The 17,768-nt window shown below is 60.0% G+C and overlaps 1 protein-coding gene across 1 annotated transcript; it reads right to left on the bottom strand.

The window, feature by feature from the left end:
- Positions 1-1,682: 1,682 nt before the first annotated feature.
- Positions 1,683-15,703, bottom strand: XYLT2 (xylosyltransferase 2). Its single transcript, XM_028093712.2, has 11 exons — positions 15,530-15,703; positions 8,548-9,040; positions 8,062-8,237; positions 7,632-7,834; positions 7,169-7,249; positions 6,563-6,779; positions 6,298-6,474; positions 5,808-6,070; positions 5,328-5,523; positions 4,377-4,710; positions 1,683-2,880 (listed from the first exon to the last, which is right to left on the bottom strand). The coding sequence occupies exons 1-11, from the start codon at positions 15,662-15,664 to the stop codon at positions 2,558-2,560; spliced, it is 2,598 nt and encodes an 865-aa protein (XP_027949513.1). The 5' UTR covers positions 15,665-15,703; the 3' UTR covers positions 1,683-2,557.
- Positions 15,704-17,768: the final 2,065 nt, after the last annotated feature.

Genomic DNA, 17,768 nt, shown 5'->3' with positions numbered 1-17,768 from the left:
TCCGTGGCTTGCACAGGGGAGAGGCAGGGGGAGGAGGGCCTCCACAGCCAAACCTGCCTTCTGAACCGGCCACGGGTTCTGGAGCCGGGAGCCTGGTCCAGGTCCTGCAATGCTTCCAACTCAGGAGGTCAACCCAGGCCTGCCGGAGCAGTGAGGGTGCAGCTGCCCTGCAAATTAGTATCTCCTGGGGCGGGGGGGGGGGGGGGCGGGGGCTTTGAACCCATGCTTTTGCTGGGCTCCCACCTCACACCAATGAACTCAGAACCCTCACTCAGGATGCCCAGCCACTGGGCTAAACGTGTAAACTCAGAACGTTCACGGCAGGGCACGGTCACGAGTAATAAGTAACCAGGGCCTGGTGTGATGGGGTGAGTGTGGCAGAGCTGAAACAGAGCGCATGCCCCACTGACGTCAAAAACGAAGACTCTGGAAACTGTTGTGCTAACCTAACGACAGCGCGGGTGAACCTTGCCAGTTGCACGGCGAGTCCTCAGCCAGCAGAGTCTGAATGCTCTGACCATTCCTGCCTGGGTGGAACATGCTGGACCTGGTTAGCTTTTATTTATCGACCTCAGAGTTGATGTAAAAAAAAAAAAAAATTCTAGAGACTCGGAGGGGTAGTTTCAGAGGTTGACAAAAATAGCAGCCAGAAAAATGTCATCCTAGCCCCTTACCCGAGCACTGTTCCCCAGGAGTTGGTGCTGTCAGCTCCTCGCTGGTGACCTGCCCTCAGGAGGGCAGGGAGTGGTGAGAGCACCATGCAGGCCCTCTGCCCACCTTGGGAGCTTGCTGCCGCCACCTGAGGGCTGTGACTTCAGGTTCATCATTTGTTTCCTGATGTGCCAGGTGCCCATCATGGGAGCACCTGCCCCACAGGGTTATAAGGATTCAATGAGATGCTTTGCGTAGGGTCCGCCCGCGGGCTGAACTGACCACCCCACCGCCCTTCCTGGTGGTCAGGGGCGCCCTCTGTCGGCCAGTAGGAAAACTGGACATGTGGCAGTCCAGGCAGGCGTGAGCCCTTTGTTCCCCAAGGGGAGCTGAGCAGGCCAGCGTGACCCGCCCAAGGAAGGATTTTAAAGGCCTGAGAAACCCTCGCTCCCACATTAAGTAAGGTGTGAAGGGCTGATACGGAGCCTGGGCTGCAGAGGAGGAAGGTGGCACAACCCTTTCCAGCAGGCCCTCCCAGGGCCTAGGGTGGTGGCCAGGGCCCCATGCCGCTGTTACTCTTGCCCCTAAAGCTCCAACGGTAACTACCAGGCTGTGGCTGGGGCTGCCTCCATTCTGGAAGGTGCTCCATACGTCAGAGCGGGGTAGGAGAGTGAGGAGGGCTTGTGGGTTGGGCCCTCCCCAGTGATGCCAAAGGCAAAGAAGCCAGCATCCTGTGGAAGAGTCAGGTCAGGACCCTTGAGAACTGAACTGGCTCTCGTGCTGGCGTCCTGGGTGGCAATGAGCAACTGTCCAAGCCTCTCTGGGCCTGTCTGGCCCTCAAAAAAAGAGCGAGCTGCTTTAGATGGGTTCTTGCATCCTTTCTGGTTCTTGGGTTCTAAACCGTTCCCACTCGAGGGAAATGAAACCTCTACTTTCTCAGGGCTGCCAGAGAACACCGGCGAAGACACTGGGGAGAAGGCCCAACAGCGCCGGCTTCCTGACACCCAGGAGGAAAGACACAGAGGCTCCACTTAGAGAGATAGAGATATATTTCTTCTGTTGCATATTTCAGACTTCACACGGAGCTTTCAGGCACAATGCTGCTCTAGGTTCTTGGGAGAGCCCTGCCAAGAGTCTTCTTCCCACACTGCTCGCAACGGCTCGCTCCTCCAGGACCGGCATGCAGTTCTGGGTGCCTGGGAGACTCTGCATTTGTCAGCAGGCCCTGACGCCCTGCCTTGCCCATCGAGGGGCCGGACATGCTGGAAAGCCCTAGAGCCGGCCCCACCCATTTCTTCTACGGCCCCCTGGCTACAAGAGGAGAGGCTACCCCGCTAGAGTTCAGCTCTGCAGAGCTCCCCCAAATCACCTGGTCTCTGGGTCTGAGAGCCTGGCCCGGCACCTGCACCCCCGTAGAGCCTCAGCCGTAGGCACCACAGGCCCAGGCTGGGGGAATGAGGCCCCGGGGAGAGAGGCAGGCCCAGCCTCCTCCGGAGCGACAGCAGATGGGCTCGTCAGGGCCCTGCTCCTCAGAGCCATGGCCCACTTCCTGGGGCTGCTCTGAGCCCTATTGCACAGTTTTCATTTCCAGTTCCTCCTTCTACCACCCATTAAAAACAAACAAAAAAACCCCAAAACAACAAGAAACCTAGAAGGAAAAGTGAAGAAGAGCGGGGCGTGGAAGCTGGAGCCCTTCTCCCCACATTCCTGCCCACCTCTGGTCCCCAGCAGACCTGTTAGCAGTGAGGACCACGCCCCCCTTCCCTGCCGTCCGCGCGGGCTCGGGCTGGCTAGCAGGGGTGGCCTGCGTGGGGCTCCGGTTCTTGCCTGTGGGGAGGGCACGCCCCCTCCGCTGTCTGTAAGGTGCAATTCCCCGGGTCCTCTGGAGGCGCTGGCTGGGGCCCTGCTACCTGAGTCGCCCGTCCGCTTTGACGGGCCCCAGCTCTGATTTGGGGTCGGGGAACACAGAGCTCCAGCTGGTCAGTCTGCAGCGCTCCAGGGACGGGCAGGCGGAGGGGCCCATGGTGCACAGTCCGGCCACAGACCAGAAGCCACTCAGCTCCCCATCTGTCCAGGCCTCAAGTGCTGGGCCTGTGAGCTCTGCGTGCCGGCGGGCGGCCTCCTCTGCGGGCTCAGGCTGAGGCAGGTTCAGGATGCCGCTGAGGCCCTGGAAACTCTGCTCCATGTACTCGTTGTGGGGCGGCCCGGCGTGCAGCCAGCGGGCATCATCTGGGGGTGCAGAACAGGTGGTAAAGGCCAGCCTCTGGGATTTGGGTCTGGGCACCCCAGCATCTGTCCCCATTCTACCAGGGAGTCACAACTCGCTGAGTGGCCTGTGACCTTGCGCTAATCCACAGAACTTTCTGGGCCTGTCAAACTCTTCGTTTTTATCAAGTCAAGACCGTAATCTCTGAATTCCCACCTTGAGGATTCAGAACAGTGGGATCAAGGCACTCTGGAAGACAACGTAACTTTCCCATAATGGTCTGGTCTCTGTCCCTGTGGCCCTTCTCAGCCACCCCCAGGGGCTCCCAGAGCCATCAGAGGCCCCACCCTCGGGCCCTCAGCTGTGGGGCCCTGTGCGCTTTGCTAGCCAGTCCTTCCCACCACCCCTTACCTCCTACCCCCTCGACCCTCTGTTCCCCCCATGCACCAGATGCCTGTGGGGTTTGTCTCCTCAGCTTAGAACAGCCCTCTCTGTCTATAAAATTCCAGCTCCTCAGGGCTCAGCTCCAATACTGGCCTGCTGGAGAGCTGGCCTCCACCTGTCCCCATCTCCTGCATCAGGCTCAGAGTCCCTGGGGAGCAGGGGTGTGGCTTGTCTGCTCGGGATCTGCCGCAGCCCCCCTAGTACCCCATCCTTCTCTGGGTTACTTCCTGATCTTCTCTGTGATAAGATGTAGCCAGAGAAAGGAAACATCACCTACCTACTGAGCACCTACTGTATACAAGCCATGTTTACCCACATACTCATCCCTAATATTTCCCAGGGGTTAGTTGTACCAGGCCCCTCTTGAGGGAACCTGAAGCCTATGCCTGTGTTCAGAGCCTGCTCCCTTAGCCTCAGCCAAGTGTGAGCTGGGCCATGGGATCCTGCCCACCCAGCCACACAGTGGACCGGGTGGCCCATCAAATCCGCTGCCCCAAGAATGAGGAACCTGGAGACCAAGAGACCCTGGTCAGTCTCTACTGCACGGAGAGACCAAGTATCATGTATTGAGAAGCCAGAGCCTGGGGCTGACACACAGGGGACAGGTGGCCCCACAGAGACAATAGAGAAAGCACCTCTGGTTCCCGGGGTACAAGGGCGGGGGGACCAGAGAAATTTCCTGGGTTCTGGGGGACAGCCCTGCATTCTTCCAATAATTTCCCCATTTTACTTGAGCTGGTTTGAGTGGACTTGTGTTCCACACACCCTGGAGGCCTCCAATTGTTCTATCTCTCTTACTACTTTACACGTAGTAAGACCGGGGCTCAGAAGGCCAATAACCTGCCAAGGAGAAAGGCCCAATTAAAGTGTCAGAGCTACATTCCAAAGCCAAATCCACCTGACCACAAAGCTTGCCTCACTACCCTACCACAGTGTGGGGATAGTAAGGGACAGACCATCCAGGCCCCAACCCGGCCCCTTCCCCTTGAGGATCAGCTCTGATGGTCAGCCTCTTGGGACCGGTCACCTGCTTGGCGAATCCTAGTCTGTCTGGCTTCTGGGCCTAGATCCTTACCTTTCCTGAGAGGTAGTTTGCGGTTGAAGGTCAAGGGCAGCACGAGGAAGCGGGTCTCACCCAGGGGTTCCCAGAATTGAAGCAGTCGAACAGTCCAGGCCCCTGGCCGCAGGGGCCGGCTCAGTGGGGGCTTGTACTGCGTGACCTCGGTGTCCGCGTCTACCGCGATGTCGTATGACGTGGCCACCACGTAGGTGGGGTCAATCCACACCACGGTGGCTGTGAGGTTGGGGCCCCGGGCCCAGCGCTGCATGGCCACAGGCTCATCCAGTGGCCCCAGCAACCCCCCAAAGTTCCGGAAAAGACGCTCTTTGGGGTCCCACTCGGTGCCGACCTGTAGGGAGGGAGGCAGCTGGGCAAGAGCCTGGCGGGGCAAGTCCTCTCTACTCTGGTGCTGCCTCTAACTCTCTGTGTGACCTCGGGCCAGTCACTCTATCTTTCTGGGCCTCAGTTTCCCCATTTGCAGAATGAAGGGCTTGAACTAGGATTTCTCTAAGATCTTTCTCAGCTCTGAGATTTGCTCCAGGCTCCTGCTCTGGCCTGCTCTGTCGTGGTGGGGGCAGTAAGGCAGAGACGAGGTGTGAGGCCCCGCCCAGAGACCATCGCCACATGAAGCCATGGCCTCTGAGAAAGAGCCGACACTCCAAAGCCTGATGGAACATCAAAGTCCCTCTAGAAGAAAATAACTGCAGTTGAGAAAACAGGGCTTGCATTGTAGAGCAACTTCAGTCTCCTCCCTGCTCACTGCATGTGCACCCCACGTGGGAGGTGCTCCTCAGCGTGCGCCCGCCGGGGAGACACTGGCTCCGTCGCTGGGGAGGAAGAGCCTGTGAAGCCAGTCCTGAAAGGCCTAACCCAGTCCTTATCCCTCCCTTGGTGTCTGTGCCCCTCTTCCCACTACCCTGAGTCTTGCTGGGGGTCAGGAGAAAGCAAGGGGAGGACCTGTCCCACCTCCAAACTCTGGAGCCGGCTGGCCTGGTCACTGCGCCCCAACAGCTTCAGCGACCCCTGGGGCATCAGCCACATCTCAAGCGTCTCTGCCGGCCCCTGGGCTGAGCGCTGCACCGCCTGCGTCACCAGGTAGCCCTGGAAATGGTCGTCATAGAAATACAGGTGCACGCTGGACGGCAAGCCCCGGGGCTCAAACCTAAGAAGGTTCCAGCAGGGAGAAAGGGAGATGCCATCAGCATACCCGACTTGGCCTGGAGTCCCAGGGAGGGGGGGCTCTGGGGAATCCCATCCTCAAGTGCGTCCTTTGCCCCAAATCTCACACCCACAGCACCTATGTGCTGGGCTCTTGCTCTGTTTTATTTGCCTTTTCCCCTGCTTCGGACTGGGGGCTCCCTGGGGCCGGGGCGGTCTCTTTCTGACTGGCCTCCCCACAGGGCGCCACACGTGGAGGGCCTGCAACAGGTCAGAAGGAGGTCTCACCTGCACAGCGGGGTGGCCAGTGGGGGTGTCGTGGTGGCAGCATGGCGCAGGCTGAGGCGGGTGAAGGCAGTGTAAGCGGTGAGTGTGACATCACTGAGCCCACTGGGGCCATCGGCTGCGTCGTAGGTGTTCTCCCAGTAGGCCTTGAGGGCCGGCGTGCCCGGTGGGTAGCTGCCATACAGGTGGACATCCAGGATCTCCAGGACCTCCTGGTTCACGGTCGACTCAAACTTGCGGGCGAAGAAGGTGGGTCTGGAGACTTGCTGGAGCAGGAGAGGCAACGGGGCTGAAGGGGCCTGGAGGTCTCAGGCGGTGTGGCTAGGGCTGGGGGGGCCCTTCCTGCTGCCAGTGAAGCCCCGAGAACTGCCACAGGGGAAACCCCCTCCCCCCAAGATTCTCTGGTGGGGGCTCAGCCTGAATTCTTTCTGCCTGCGAAAGCACACAGAGAAAGGCCGGCGGGAGGCTGGGCCCAGGGGGTCCCGGGAAGCACCTGCAGCCGGAAGAAGTCCTGCGGCTTGAAGTCGTTGGGCGAGCAGCCGCACCAGTCCACGATGTGCTTGTACTGGCACTTGCAGCCCAGCCTGCGGTTCCAGTTGGTGACCCGCAGGTTGTTGTCCACCAGGCTCTCGCAGGCCGGGCTGTTCTCCAGCACCGTGTGGAAGAAGGACTGTGGGGGGCGGGGCGGAGGGTGAGCCGTGGGCGCCCTGGCCCGCAGCCGCCCTGGCCTCACGGAGCAGGGGGGCCCAGTCACCCACCTCGGCGGGGAGCAGCGTGTACGTGTAGAACTGGCGCAGCTGGGCCACCAATGGGTCGTCCGTGTACACCACGTACTCCACAAAGCTGCGCGTCAGCACGAACCAGTCGGAGCCGCCATCCACCACAATGCCTGCTGGGATCTGCCGCTCGCCCAGCCGCCACATGTGTGAGTCGCACTCATGGAAGAGCCGGTCCAGGCCCTGCTTCTTGATGAACCTGTGGTGGTGGTGGCAGGGGGGGCAGACAGGCCACAATGAGGGTTGTGGGGGGGAGGGCAGACGGGCCACGATGAGCGTCATGGGGGGCGGGGGGCAGACGGGCCACGATGAGGGTTGTGGGGCGTGGGGGGCAGAAGGGCCACGATAAGCGTCATGGGGGGCGGGGGGCAGACTGGCCACGATGAGCGTCATGGGGGGCGGGGGGCAGACTGGCCACGATGAGCATCATGGGGGGCGGGGGGGCAGATGGGCCACAATGAAGGTTGTGGGGGGCAGGGGGCAGGCTTTCTCTCATGCGCCCAGGGACCAGCATGCTTCAACCTGGGTGTGGTTGGGAGGCTCTGCAACCCGGCCCTGTGTGGGAGGGGCTGCAATGAAACCCCTTACCTGGAGTTGTCCCGGCCATGTGACTTGAGGAAGTTCTTGTCCCGGTTCTTGGACAGGAAAGCCACCAGCTCCTCGTTGGTCCTGGAGAGGGGAAGGGGCACAGGCAGTGTGTCTAAGGGGACTGGCTCGGGCTCAGGCCACACTCCCCATCCTGGCACCCTCTGCCTTCACCCTCTGCCACTCCCTGCCTCACAGAGAGCTGCCCTGCCCCTGGATGATGCTCTGCAGTGGTTGGCACCTGCAGCTTTCCTCTACCCCTTGCCCTCTGACCGTGCCCCCCTGCTCCAGGCCTCTGCCTGCTCCCTAGTCTCTTGTCACTCTCAATTCTGACATCACCTTCCACCAGGCCCTCCCCTAACCCACAGCTGTGGTCCAGGGACCAGAATGAGGCCTGGGGGAAGGGAAGGAGTGGATCAGGCCCCTCCCACCCCAAGGACCAAGGATTCAGAGCACCGCCCCATACCTGGTCGGGTAGTCGGTGGCACTGAGGTTGATGAAGAAGTCCCAGGCCCAGCCGGGCACCTCCAGCAGGTCCTGCATGCTCCGCAGATACATCCGCAGCAGGCTGGCCCCACCCCAGATGGTGACCATGCGCCAGGGTGTCACCCGCACGTTCTCGTACGGCCGCGCCAGCTCCACCACCTCACGGTGCAGGTAGTTGGAGCGCTGCGGGGGAGGTAAGGGGGACTCAGCAGCCGCAAGGGTGCCCCCCCAAGCATTACAACCTCCCCACCCCACCCCTAGGACAAGTGACATGGAATGGAGAGACCACAGGGCAGGGCTCCAGCTCCTAACCAGGGGCCACCTGAGCAGATCAGAGAGCCTGGCTATAGGTGACCGGCTGGGTCTTGGTGCGACTCGCTCAGATCCCTGTGTTGTCCCCCCAACAGTACCTTGTCTACATGGATATAAAAGAAATGCTGCTCGTGGTAGACAGCCTTGAGGAGACGCTTCAGCTGGCGGACGGCACGGCCATGAACCACCAGCATGTAGGCGATTCGGACTGGGGGGCCATCCGCGGGCTGCTGGGCCCGGACCTCGTCCCACTGGATGCCGGGGCTCATCTTCCCTGAGAGGAGAGAACAGGGGCATCAGTGAGACCCCTCGCCAGGCCACAGGCTGGGGGTGAGCCAGGAAGACGGACCGCCTGCCTTCCAAAGGAAGGACCTCGGACTTGGAGCCTGACGCTCCCAGGTCCTGGCTCTGCCTCTGCCGCTGCCGCTCAGTGCGCTTTATCACTGGTCCTGCCGGAGAGGTGGGCCCCGTGGGAGGTGGGCCCCGTGAGCTTCCTCCCCTGGGAAACGGGGGTGAAGGGCCCTGCTGCGCCACCTGCCCCGGGGCTGCCAGCCCTCCGCCCGCCGCCCGTCTCCTCCTCTTACCGGCCAGCTGGCAGTGCCGGGGCACAGCCTCGGGCATGAGGCTCCCGGCCTGGTGCAGGCACACCACGTTGGCAATCTCCTGCTGGCACTGCTTGGAGCTGGCCCGCGCCAGTGCGGACAGCGCATCCTTGCCCACGATCTCACACTTGGGGGTGAAGCCATTGTCCGTGGGCTGGGGGGCGCCCTCCACGCTCCCCGTGTCTCCGTGCGGTGGGAAGCCAGCCGCCCCGACCAGTGCCTCCCCAGCTGCCGCCCCGCTCAGGTTCTGGCGGCCCGGGGCCTCTGGGGCTGGGGCCGGCGGGACGCGGCGGCTGGCTCTGTGCCGGCTGGTGGCGGCCCGTATCACCTTGGCCACGGGCACGCCAGGACTCTCGGCGCGACTCCGCCAGCGCCCATGCCTTCTGCCCGCGCTGCCCCGCCGCCCCGCTGAACTGTCCGTGTCCTTGGAGCCCTCGCCGGGGTCCAGCGGCCGTGGCTTCCTCTGCCTTCCTTTCTGTAAAAGATAGTCAGACACAGGTCACCGGGACAGTCGCTCTCCTCCTGCTGGTTGGCTCCCTGCTGGCCTCAGGCCTCGAAGGCACTGCCTCACCCTCCGCCCCGAGGCGCGCCATTCTCCGGGGGACTCTGCACAAGGAGCACTTCTGCAGGGAGGCCTCCCTGAGCAGCCGGCCGAGGAAGTGCCACCCTGCCTTGGTGGCCACTGCAGCCACATCCCCAGTGCTCACACCACAGGGCACTGCGTCCCCCTTGTGCTTTGGAAGCAGACGCCGCTCTCTTTTTCAGCAAATAACGAACATGAATGTCACAAAAGAAGGGCATGGAGACCCTGCAGAGGACACAAGATTCCCCCCCCTCCCCCCCGCCGGGGCCTGGTTGGGAAGCGACAGAAGGCAAGTGTTCTGTCAGCCATGGCACTTCCGTGCAGGAGTGTGGAGGTCCTGAGAGTAAAGGGGCCTGGCCTGGTGGGGAGCACAGAGGGGAAGCCTGAGACCCCAATACTGGTGGGCTTCTCTGGGAGGCAGAGGCCAAGACCAAGACCAAGAGAGTCAGAGCGCATGACTCGCGCTGGGTTGACACCCACGGACGACGGGGGGGTCAGCAGGCCAAGCCGTCAGCCGGCCAAGCAGGTCTGCCCCCGTGTTAGAGGGGACAGAAGGAAGAGCTTCAGACAACTGTGCAGCTCGGAGAGAGCCTTGGCCAGCTGCTGGGAAGGGCACAGTCACCAGCTGGAAGGCTGAGGCACCCACAGCTGGAGGCTGGCACCTGACCACTCCTCACACTCCTCACGGCCGGTTCTCTCTAGAAGGGAAATCACGGCTGCCACACCCTGCTTCCCGGCTCCCCTGCCTCTTCTCAAACCAGGCACTTCCCTAGATGGCCCGGTCACACCCGAAAGGCATGTGTACCCACCCTCTTCTCCAGCCCGCCCTGCCAGGCCAAATCCCACCCATCCTTCAAGAGCCAGCTCCAAGTCCCCTCCTGCAAACCGTCCCATTTGCCCCTAAGGGGAACGCAGGAGGGACTGTCACACCAGCCCCATGTCCCCGAGTCCGGCAGAGTAGCTGGAACCCTAAGGACACGTGGCTCGCGTCTGGTGGCCGAGGCGTGGAAAGAGCACGAGGCGCTGTGTGACCGCTCCCCTGGCTGCCTACCTTCTTTGAGCAGGTCCCTCAGCGATGAAATGGGAAGGAGTTGTGAGCATCAGGGAGAGGGAGTGTGAACTAGTGTGTTGGATGGAGCTGTCTCCGCCAGCCATCTGCCACGCCCTCGCCGTCCCCTGGGACTCCTCTGTGGGCCTCCCCGGCCACCCACCACGGGCCACGGGCCTTTTCTGGCCTGGCCTCTCGACAGACAGCATGACCTGCTGGGCCACAGCTGCCCTCCCGGGGCTTCCACTGCCTCCCTGGCTGCTCCTTCTGTCTTCTTGGCCCACCCTCTATTTTCTCCCAAGACCACCCTGGGGCCCTTCCTCACCCTCACTTCCTGGGCGACCTCGAGCAGCCTCTGAACTCCAGCCACTCTCAGGTGTCTCTCTCTTTGGCCTGGACTGCTCCCTGAACCTTCAGGTGTTTAACTGCCCGCCTGCCCCCTCGATATCTCCCTCGGGAGCCTGACAGAACTCTGGCACCCACAAGTCCAAAAGCGAGCTCCTCCTCTTCCTCCCCAACCTGCCCCTACGTCAGTCTCCCCATCCTGCTAATGGCGACCCCCTCCTTCCAGTCATTCAGGCCTAAACCTTTGGGGAGTCATCTTTGACTCTAGTTTCCCTCACACCTCACATCGATCCCTTAGCAGTAAGCCCTGGTGGGGCCACCGTCACGATACGTCCAGAGTCTGACTACCTCTCACGGCCACCCTTGCCCAGCGTCCGTGGCCCCCTGCTCCTCCTCTGGTTCCCTGATGGTCTGTTCCCCTCACAGCAGCCAGTGTGTTCCCATTAAAACAAGCCCCATCTCACCACCCCTCTGCTCCAAACCACCCATGGCCTCCCCTCCGAGGGTGAAACCCAAAGGCCCTCCAAGAACCCACAGAGGCTGTGTGCACCGTGTCTAGCCGCCCCTCCTGACCCCCCTCCCTTTCTGACCTCATCTGCTGCTAACCTCATGCTCACTCTCCTCCAGGCACAGTGGCCTTCTCAGTGTCCCTCCAGGCCATGGGCGACACACTGTCCCCTGTGCCTGGAATGCCCTCCCCCAGATGTCCCCACTGCTATGCCTTGCCCCCTTCAATTCTTTGCTCAGATGGCACCTTCTCAGCAAGGCCCACCCTGACGCACTGGATGCAAACTCCAGCTTCCCTCATCCTCCGCATCATTTTCCCCACAGTGCTTACTTCCTTCTCGCATGCTAGAATGTATTTATTTCTTTTGTGTTATTCTGTGTCTCTCCACTCACAAGAATGTAATGTCCAGGAGGACCCGGCTTTTGTTGTCTTGTTCACTAATGCATTCCAAGAACCTAGAAGAATGTCTGGCAATGGGAGAAATGGCAATAAATATTTGTTGAATGAACAAATGAATGAGTGTAAGGCTCTTGGTATGGGTTCAGCATTTGATAGATGCTAATATCGTCATTATTATTATTTCTATTACTGTTACTACCAATGGAAAAGGATTAGGAAAGAGTCAAATGTGAAGTCAGGAGAGGTGCCAAAGCCCTTAGACACCGCGGACTCTATTGGGTTGAGTTTTCCCTGCCCCTGCCCTCCCCTCCCCTCTCCATCAGAGCACAGGAAGCAGCCCCCCCGCCCCGTCAGGCCGACAGCTACCTTAGGGCCAGAGGCCCACTCCTCCACCTAAGCACCCACACCCTCTGTGCACACCACTCAGCCAGCCCTCTGATCTCTTGAGAGGTGCCCGAGGAGAGTTGAGGGCATCTATGCCCATCCACTACAAGAGGGAGGGCACGGTGGGAGGAAGCAGCAGATCTCACTCTACACCCACACTGGGGAGGGCGCCCTGGACTGGGCAGCCCCCAAGAAAGGTGAGCTGAGTGTATATCAAGCTGGTGGCATCCGACCTGGCAACACAGTGGACAGAGAAAGACATTCTCAAGCTTAGGTGGACAGAGATGGTGGAGCTGCTGTGGGCGCTTGGGGTGGAAGCCGGTACCAGCAAGTCAGGAAGTCGGTCAAGAGGGCAGGGCATGGGGCACACAGCCAGGCTGGCTGCGGTGGGGGACAGGATGCGGGAGGAGATGGGCAGGCTGGTGCCCTACACTGCAGCAGGGAGCCGGCCGACCCGGAGAAGGTCAATCCCAGGGGAAGCTGGGGGACCTGGAGGCAGCAGTGAGGAATGGGGGGGTGGTCCCTGGTGGAGAGTCAGCCCCCACCTCTGCCCCCTCCCACCAGTGTCCATAGGGGCATCAGCAGGGCCACAAACTTGTGCCCCCAAGGGGACTTTCCCCAGTAGCCCTGAGGTCAGGGTGCCCTTTAATTCCTGAGGGTGGGGACTGGCCCTCTGACCTCTGGCCTGGACGCATTCTGGCCTTTGAGGTCCCCCTTCCCCACTGAGAAGGCATTCAAGTCCTCTGCCACTTCTGGCCTTTGAGGTCCCCCTTCCCCACTGAGAAGGCATTCAAGTCCTCTGCCACTTCCCGAGAACACAGAATCGCTTCCCCCACACCCCACCACCTTCAGACATCTCAGACTGTTTAAAGTAAGTGGTGAGACCATGTTTGTGAAAGCTTTTAAAACCATAAAGTGGCTCTTTGGATGTTAATGGTCAGCCCTGGTCTCCACTCCAGCCCCTCCATAGATGCGCAGAGTGTGCATCTGAAATGCACATCTGACCCCACTGCCCTCCCCTCCCCCGCTTCACTTGCAACAGCACCTGAACCCCTTCCTAGGGTCTCTAGGATGTACCCAGGACGGGGGCGCCTGGGTGGCTCAGTCGGTAAGCGTCTGCCTTCGGCTCGGGTCATGATCCCAGGGTCCTGGGATCGAGTCCCACATCGGGCTCCCTGCTCAGCAGGAAGCCTGCTTCTCTCTCTCCCACTCCCACTCCCCCTGCTTGTGTTCCCTCTCTCGCTGTGTCTCTCTCTGTCAAATAAATAAATAAAATCTTAAAAAAAAAAAAAAGGATGTACCCTGGACTAACTCTTGAACCTTCTTCGGCAGAACGTGCCACACCCTCCTTCCCATTCCTCAAAGACACCCAGCCACGCCCATTCTCTGCAGGCTGCCCAAACTCTGTCCACTTCTCCCCAGGATGACTGGCTTCTTCAGTGCACACGCCACTTCCTGACAAAGCCTTCCCCGACCACCCAGCTCCACCAACCCCCTTGATACTGAGTTTCCTTTCCACTGTCAGTCTCTCCCTGCCCACTGTCTGCTCTCCAGCCCCTGGACCTTGTCTACTTTCTTTATTTCTGTATCCCCAGTCTTAGCACAGAGCCTACTACGAAGTACAAGTTAACTATCATTTGCTGACTGACTGAATGATGGACTGGATGAATGAATCCCTACGCCCAGTGTGCAGGGCTGAGATGATATTATTTCCTGGCCGCACAGCATGTGCCAGGAACTCCTGCAAATACTTCACGGGCATCATTTTCACTTAATCTTCACGATGGCCCCGTGAGAGAGATGCTATGAGTGCCCCCCTTGAGGGGGTACACTACTGAGGACTCGGCAGGAGGTTAGGTGATACGCCCGTGGTTTCATCACCACTTGGCAGCAGTGCCGGAAGTGGACCCGGGACGGGGAGGTGGGCTGGTTGGACTTGGGTGCCCACCTTCCTAGGCATTATGCCCCGCTGCCTGGCAACCCCCGGCTCCGGTGAGGGGGCTGCTGAAGGGGTCCAAGCACCAATGGCGGCCTGGACTGCACAACCTTTAGGTCACCGAGGATCTCTCCTGTCCCAGTCCAGTAAAGCCCTATCAGCTTCTGCCAGGAACCTGGACGAGGAGGTGGGGAGGTGGGATGCCAACTATTTAACTGCCCCAGTTCTCCACCCCAGGCTGTGGGCACAACAGCAGGGATGTGAGGCCTGGACAATCTCTTGGCCTCTTCAGAGACTCACAGAGCCATTAACTGGGGGCCACTGGTTTCTGTGAAGCCTCAGCTGCTGTGCCATGGCCCTCCCCAGAGCGGTCACCGGCCTCTGCTCGCACACTTCAGGGTTGGAGGGCTCCCTAACTACCTTGGAGAACGTCTCATCTGCCCAGTCTTCTCACACTGACCCCAAAACACTCTTTCCCCTCCTCCTCCTTACTGGTCCACACAGAACAAGCTCACTCCCTTTGGATGTCACAGAGCCAGCCTCCTCCCGACCCAACTCAGCACCTTTTGGAGTTACGGTCCCACATGACTCTGTTACAGCTCCCTCCCCATGCCAGCCTCTTGGTTCCCCCCAAAAAGGAAAGGGCAGCTCTTATCCCAGTCTCCACAACAGGCCTTCCAAACTGCCCAGATGCAGGAGGGCTAAGTGGACTTGGAGGCTCCCTTGGCCTTCACACTTTCACGTGGAAAGGCCCAAGAGGACATGGCAAGCAGCGCATCGGACTCCCAGCCCTAGAGGCACCAGAACCGAGGGGGTGGGGGTATGGGCAGAGAAGCCCTGCGCTCTGGCCCACGGCTTAGGGCCAGGGTTTGGCTTACCTCCTGGACCTTCCAGGACGGCCCCAGACCCCACTGGACCCTTCCTGACCACCCTGGGAGGGGACTTGTCAGGGCCTCCAGCTGAAACCAGCCAAGAGTGAGTGACACTCTCAGGGCAGGGACCTGGGTACTGAGCTGGGCAGGTTTGTCCCTGCTCTGGGCCTGAGGCTCTGCTAAACCAGCTGATGCTGTCCCCATTCCCTAAGAGCTAGAGGCCCCCCCCCCCCCGCTCCCCCCCATTCCCTAATGTCCTGAGGCCACTCACCAGCTCACCTCCCCCAGCCATCTCCTCCTGAAGACCCACAGCTTTCTTCAGACCCCAGGTTAGGAAAGCCACGCCTGGGGGACACTCCAGTCCTCTCCCTCGGGGTCACTCCCTGTTCCCTCGGTTGCCGTCCTGAGTTCCAGCCCCGGGCTCCACTTCTCCACTGGCGGCTGCCCGTCAAGCGCAGCTGGGCGCGGATGCCCGGGGTCCCTTGGCCCCGCTCCTCCGCCCACGACGCGCACACCCCCGCCCCCTCCCAACTTCAGAAAGTTTGGCCTGGGGCTCCCCACCTCCGAGCAGTTTCGGGCCCGGCCCCGCCTGACCTTCATAGCTCCCCGGGCCGGAGACCACCCCACCAGGACCCGCTCCTCCCGCCCAGGCCCCCTGCCCGCCCGCTCGCGGCCCGGGCCTCCAGGTCATGCACCGCCCCCGCGCGTAGTCCCTGGGGCCCTTCTGGGAAAGGGGCGCCAGGGGTCCGACGCCCTGCTCCCGGCGGCCGCCAGCGCCAGCACGCACGCGGCCCGTGCCCCACTTCCCCGGCCGGGGCCGCCCGCAGCCCATCCAGGACCCCGCGCGCCCCCGCGCCCGGCCTGCCCGCCCGCCCGGCCGTCGGAGCACCTCGCCCGGCTCGTCCTCCTCCAGGCCGCTGAAGCTCCACACCACCAGGCCCTGCAGCAGCAGGATGGCCAACGCCGTGGCGATCGCCAGCTTGTAGCGCCGCACCAGCTTCTGCACCCGCGCGCTCGCCACCATCTTCCTGCCCGGGCCGCGGGGCGCGCGCCCAGCCCTGCAACCCGGCCGCGGGCGCGCGCCTGGGCGCGGACCGAGCGGGCTCCCCCCTCCCAAGGAGGCGGGCCGGGCGCGCGCCGGGGCGGGGCGGGGCTGGGGGCGGGGCCCACGGGTCCGAGATGCCGCGCCCCGCGGGCCGGGGGCGGAGCCTGGGTCCGCAGATTCGCCCGCCCCGGCCGCGCCGGGTCCGCCTCCCTGGCGGTGCCTTTCCTGTCTCCGTCCGCGTCCCGCCCTTGCGTGCGCTCACCTGGTCCTGGACGGCAAGGCTGTTGTACCCGCAGGGGTAGAGGTCGGGCGCCCGACCTCGCGCTCGCCGCCTCGTGTCACGGGGGGTGGGGCAACTCAGCCCCATGCTGATTAGCTCTCCGCCCAGGGCGCGCAGAGAATGCTAGAGCTCCCAGAAACGCCGAGATGGGAGAGATTGTGTAAGTGCGACAGGCCCCTGCTTAGAAACCCTGGAGGCCGCACCAAAAGGGCAAAGGCTAACCCCCTTGCCTTGCACCCGAGGCCCCGCACAAAGCCTCGTTTCCTCTCGCCTCTTTTCAGCCTAAGGATCTTAAGGCCTCTCCCCAACTGGTGGTTCCCAAATTCTAGGGTGCATCGGAAGCACCAGGAGGACTTGATAAAACAGATTGCTGCTCCCCACCCCCGGAGTTTCTGCTTTGGTAGGTCGGGAGTGGCGCCCCGAGAATTAGAATTTTCAACAAGTTCCCAGGTGATGCCGATGCTGCTAGTCTGGGACTACACTTAGAGAACCATTAGACCTTTGCATATCTGTTTTCTTTGCCAAGTGCTAGCAGCTGTTCCCCGCCTCCATCCTCTTCTCCATCAGTGGCATCCCTCCCACCAAGTGCTTCCCCAGCACTGTGCAGTTGAGCACAAACTACATAGCTAGTTGTGATTTCTCTGGGGTCACGCCTTACTCACTTTTGAATCCTTGACCTGACATTGGACACCCAACAGAGCTCAGTAAATGTTGCAAACGGAAGAGGAAGTGAAGCCCAATTTGCTGTTTTAGCACCCGACCCTGTCTCTGAGGGTCTGGCATGTTCCAGCACCGCGTAGACAAGATCTGAACACCGGCAGCCCTCCCCTGAACGTGGCAGTTCGCGGAGAGAGGGAAGAGAAGCGGGAAAGCAGTGCCCACAAAAGCAAGGTCCGTGGCCAACGGATGAAGCCAAGCACCATGAGAACGAAGCAATAAAAAGAGCAAAACCAAGATTGAAGATTTAGAATAAAGACATTAAGATCCACGACAGAGCAGTCTGGAAAAAGAAATGGTTATTTTTTTTTTTTTTCTGAAAGCAATGATAAAGGAGTTTGAAAGTTGCCAGGCCATAAACCTGGTGAGGGAATTCTAAGCTGTGATGAGTACATCCAGTTATTTGATAGCACTTAAATAAAACCTCTTTTAATCATTTCTGGCCCCTTTGGTATTTGTAATCATTCCATTCTTAAGCATTAGTTAAATGGGAGAATTGTAAACAATGTTTCAGATGACAGTTTGGCTACTTAAGAGAGCCTATACCTCAAGGATTTTGGAAAACATCAGTTGACATGCCAGCAATTGATATGTTAATTAAATATTGATCTTGTGTGCTCATTAAATCAGGTCCCCTAGGGACTTCTACCTGCCAATACTCCCTCCCCCCACTACACACACCCAGTGAAAATAGATTTATTTTCCACTGATTTTTCATAAATAGTATATACTCATTGTATAACATTTAAAACATAAACATAAGGAATAAACTAAAAGTCACCTGTAATCCCATCCCTCGAGATAATCATCATTAATATTTTGGTGCATCCTTTCCCGCATCTCTTTATGTGTATATAATTTTGTGTGGATGGGTCATATTACACACATGGCTTTTAAAATATTTTTAAGTGTTTTTCTCTCTTTATCCCCATGTTCCCAGCTTGATTTACTTGCTTGGTTCTTTTTCCCCCTGCTAACTTCCTTCCAACTTTCTCCTAATAATGCACACACGTGATAACACACATTTTTTTTTAATTTTATTTATTTGACAGAGACACAGCTAGAGAAGGAACATAAGCAGGGGCA

The sequence above is a fragment of the Eumetopias jubatus genome, unplaced genomic scaffold (genome assembly GCF_037043125.1).
Source record: "Eumetopias jubatus isolate StellerSeaLion01/CBP00866 unplaced genomic scaffold, mEumJub1_p1.0 scaffold_10, whole genome shotgun sequence".
NCBI classification, from domain to species: domain Eukaryota; kingdom Metazoa; phylum Chordata; class Mammalia; order Carnivora; family Otariidae; genus Eumetopias; species Eumetopias jubatus.
This window is presented reverse-complemented; position numbering and strand designations above follow the sequence as displayed.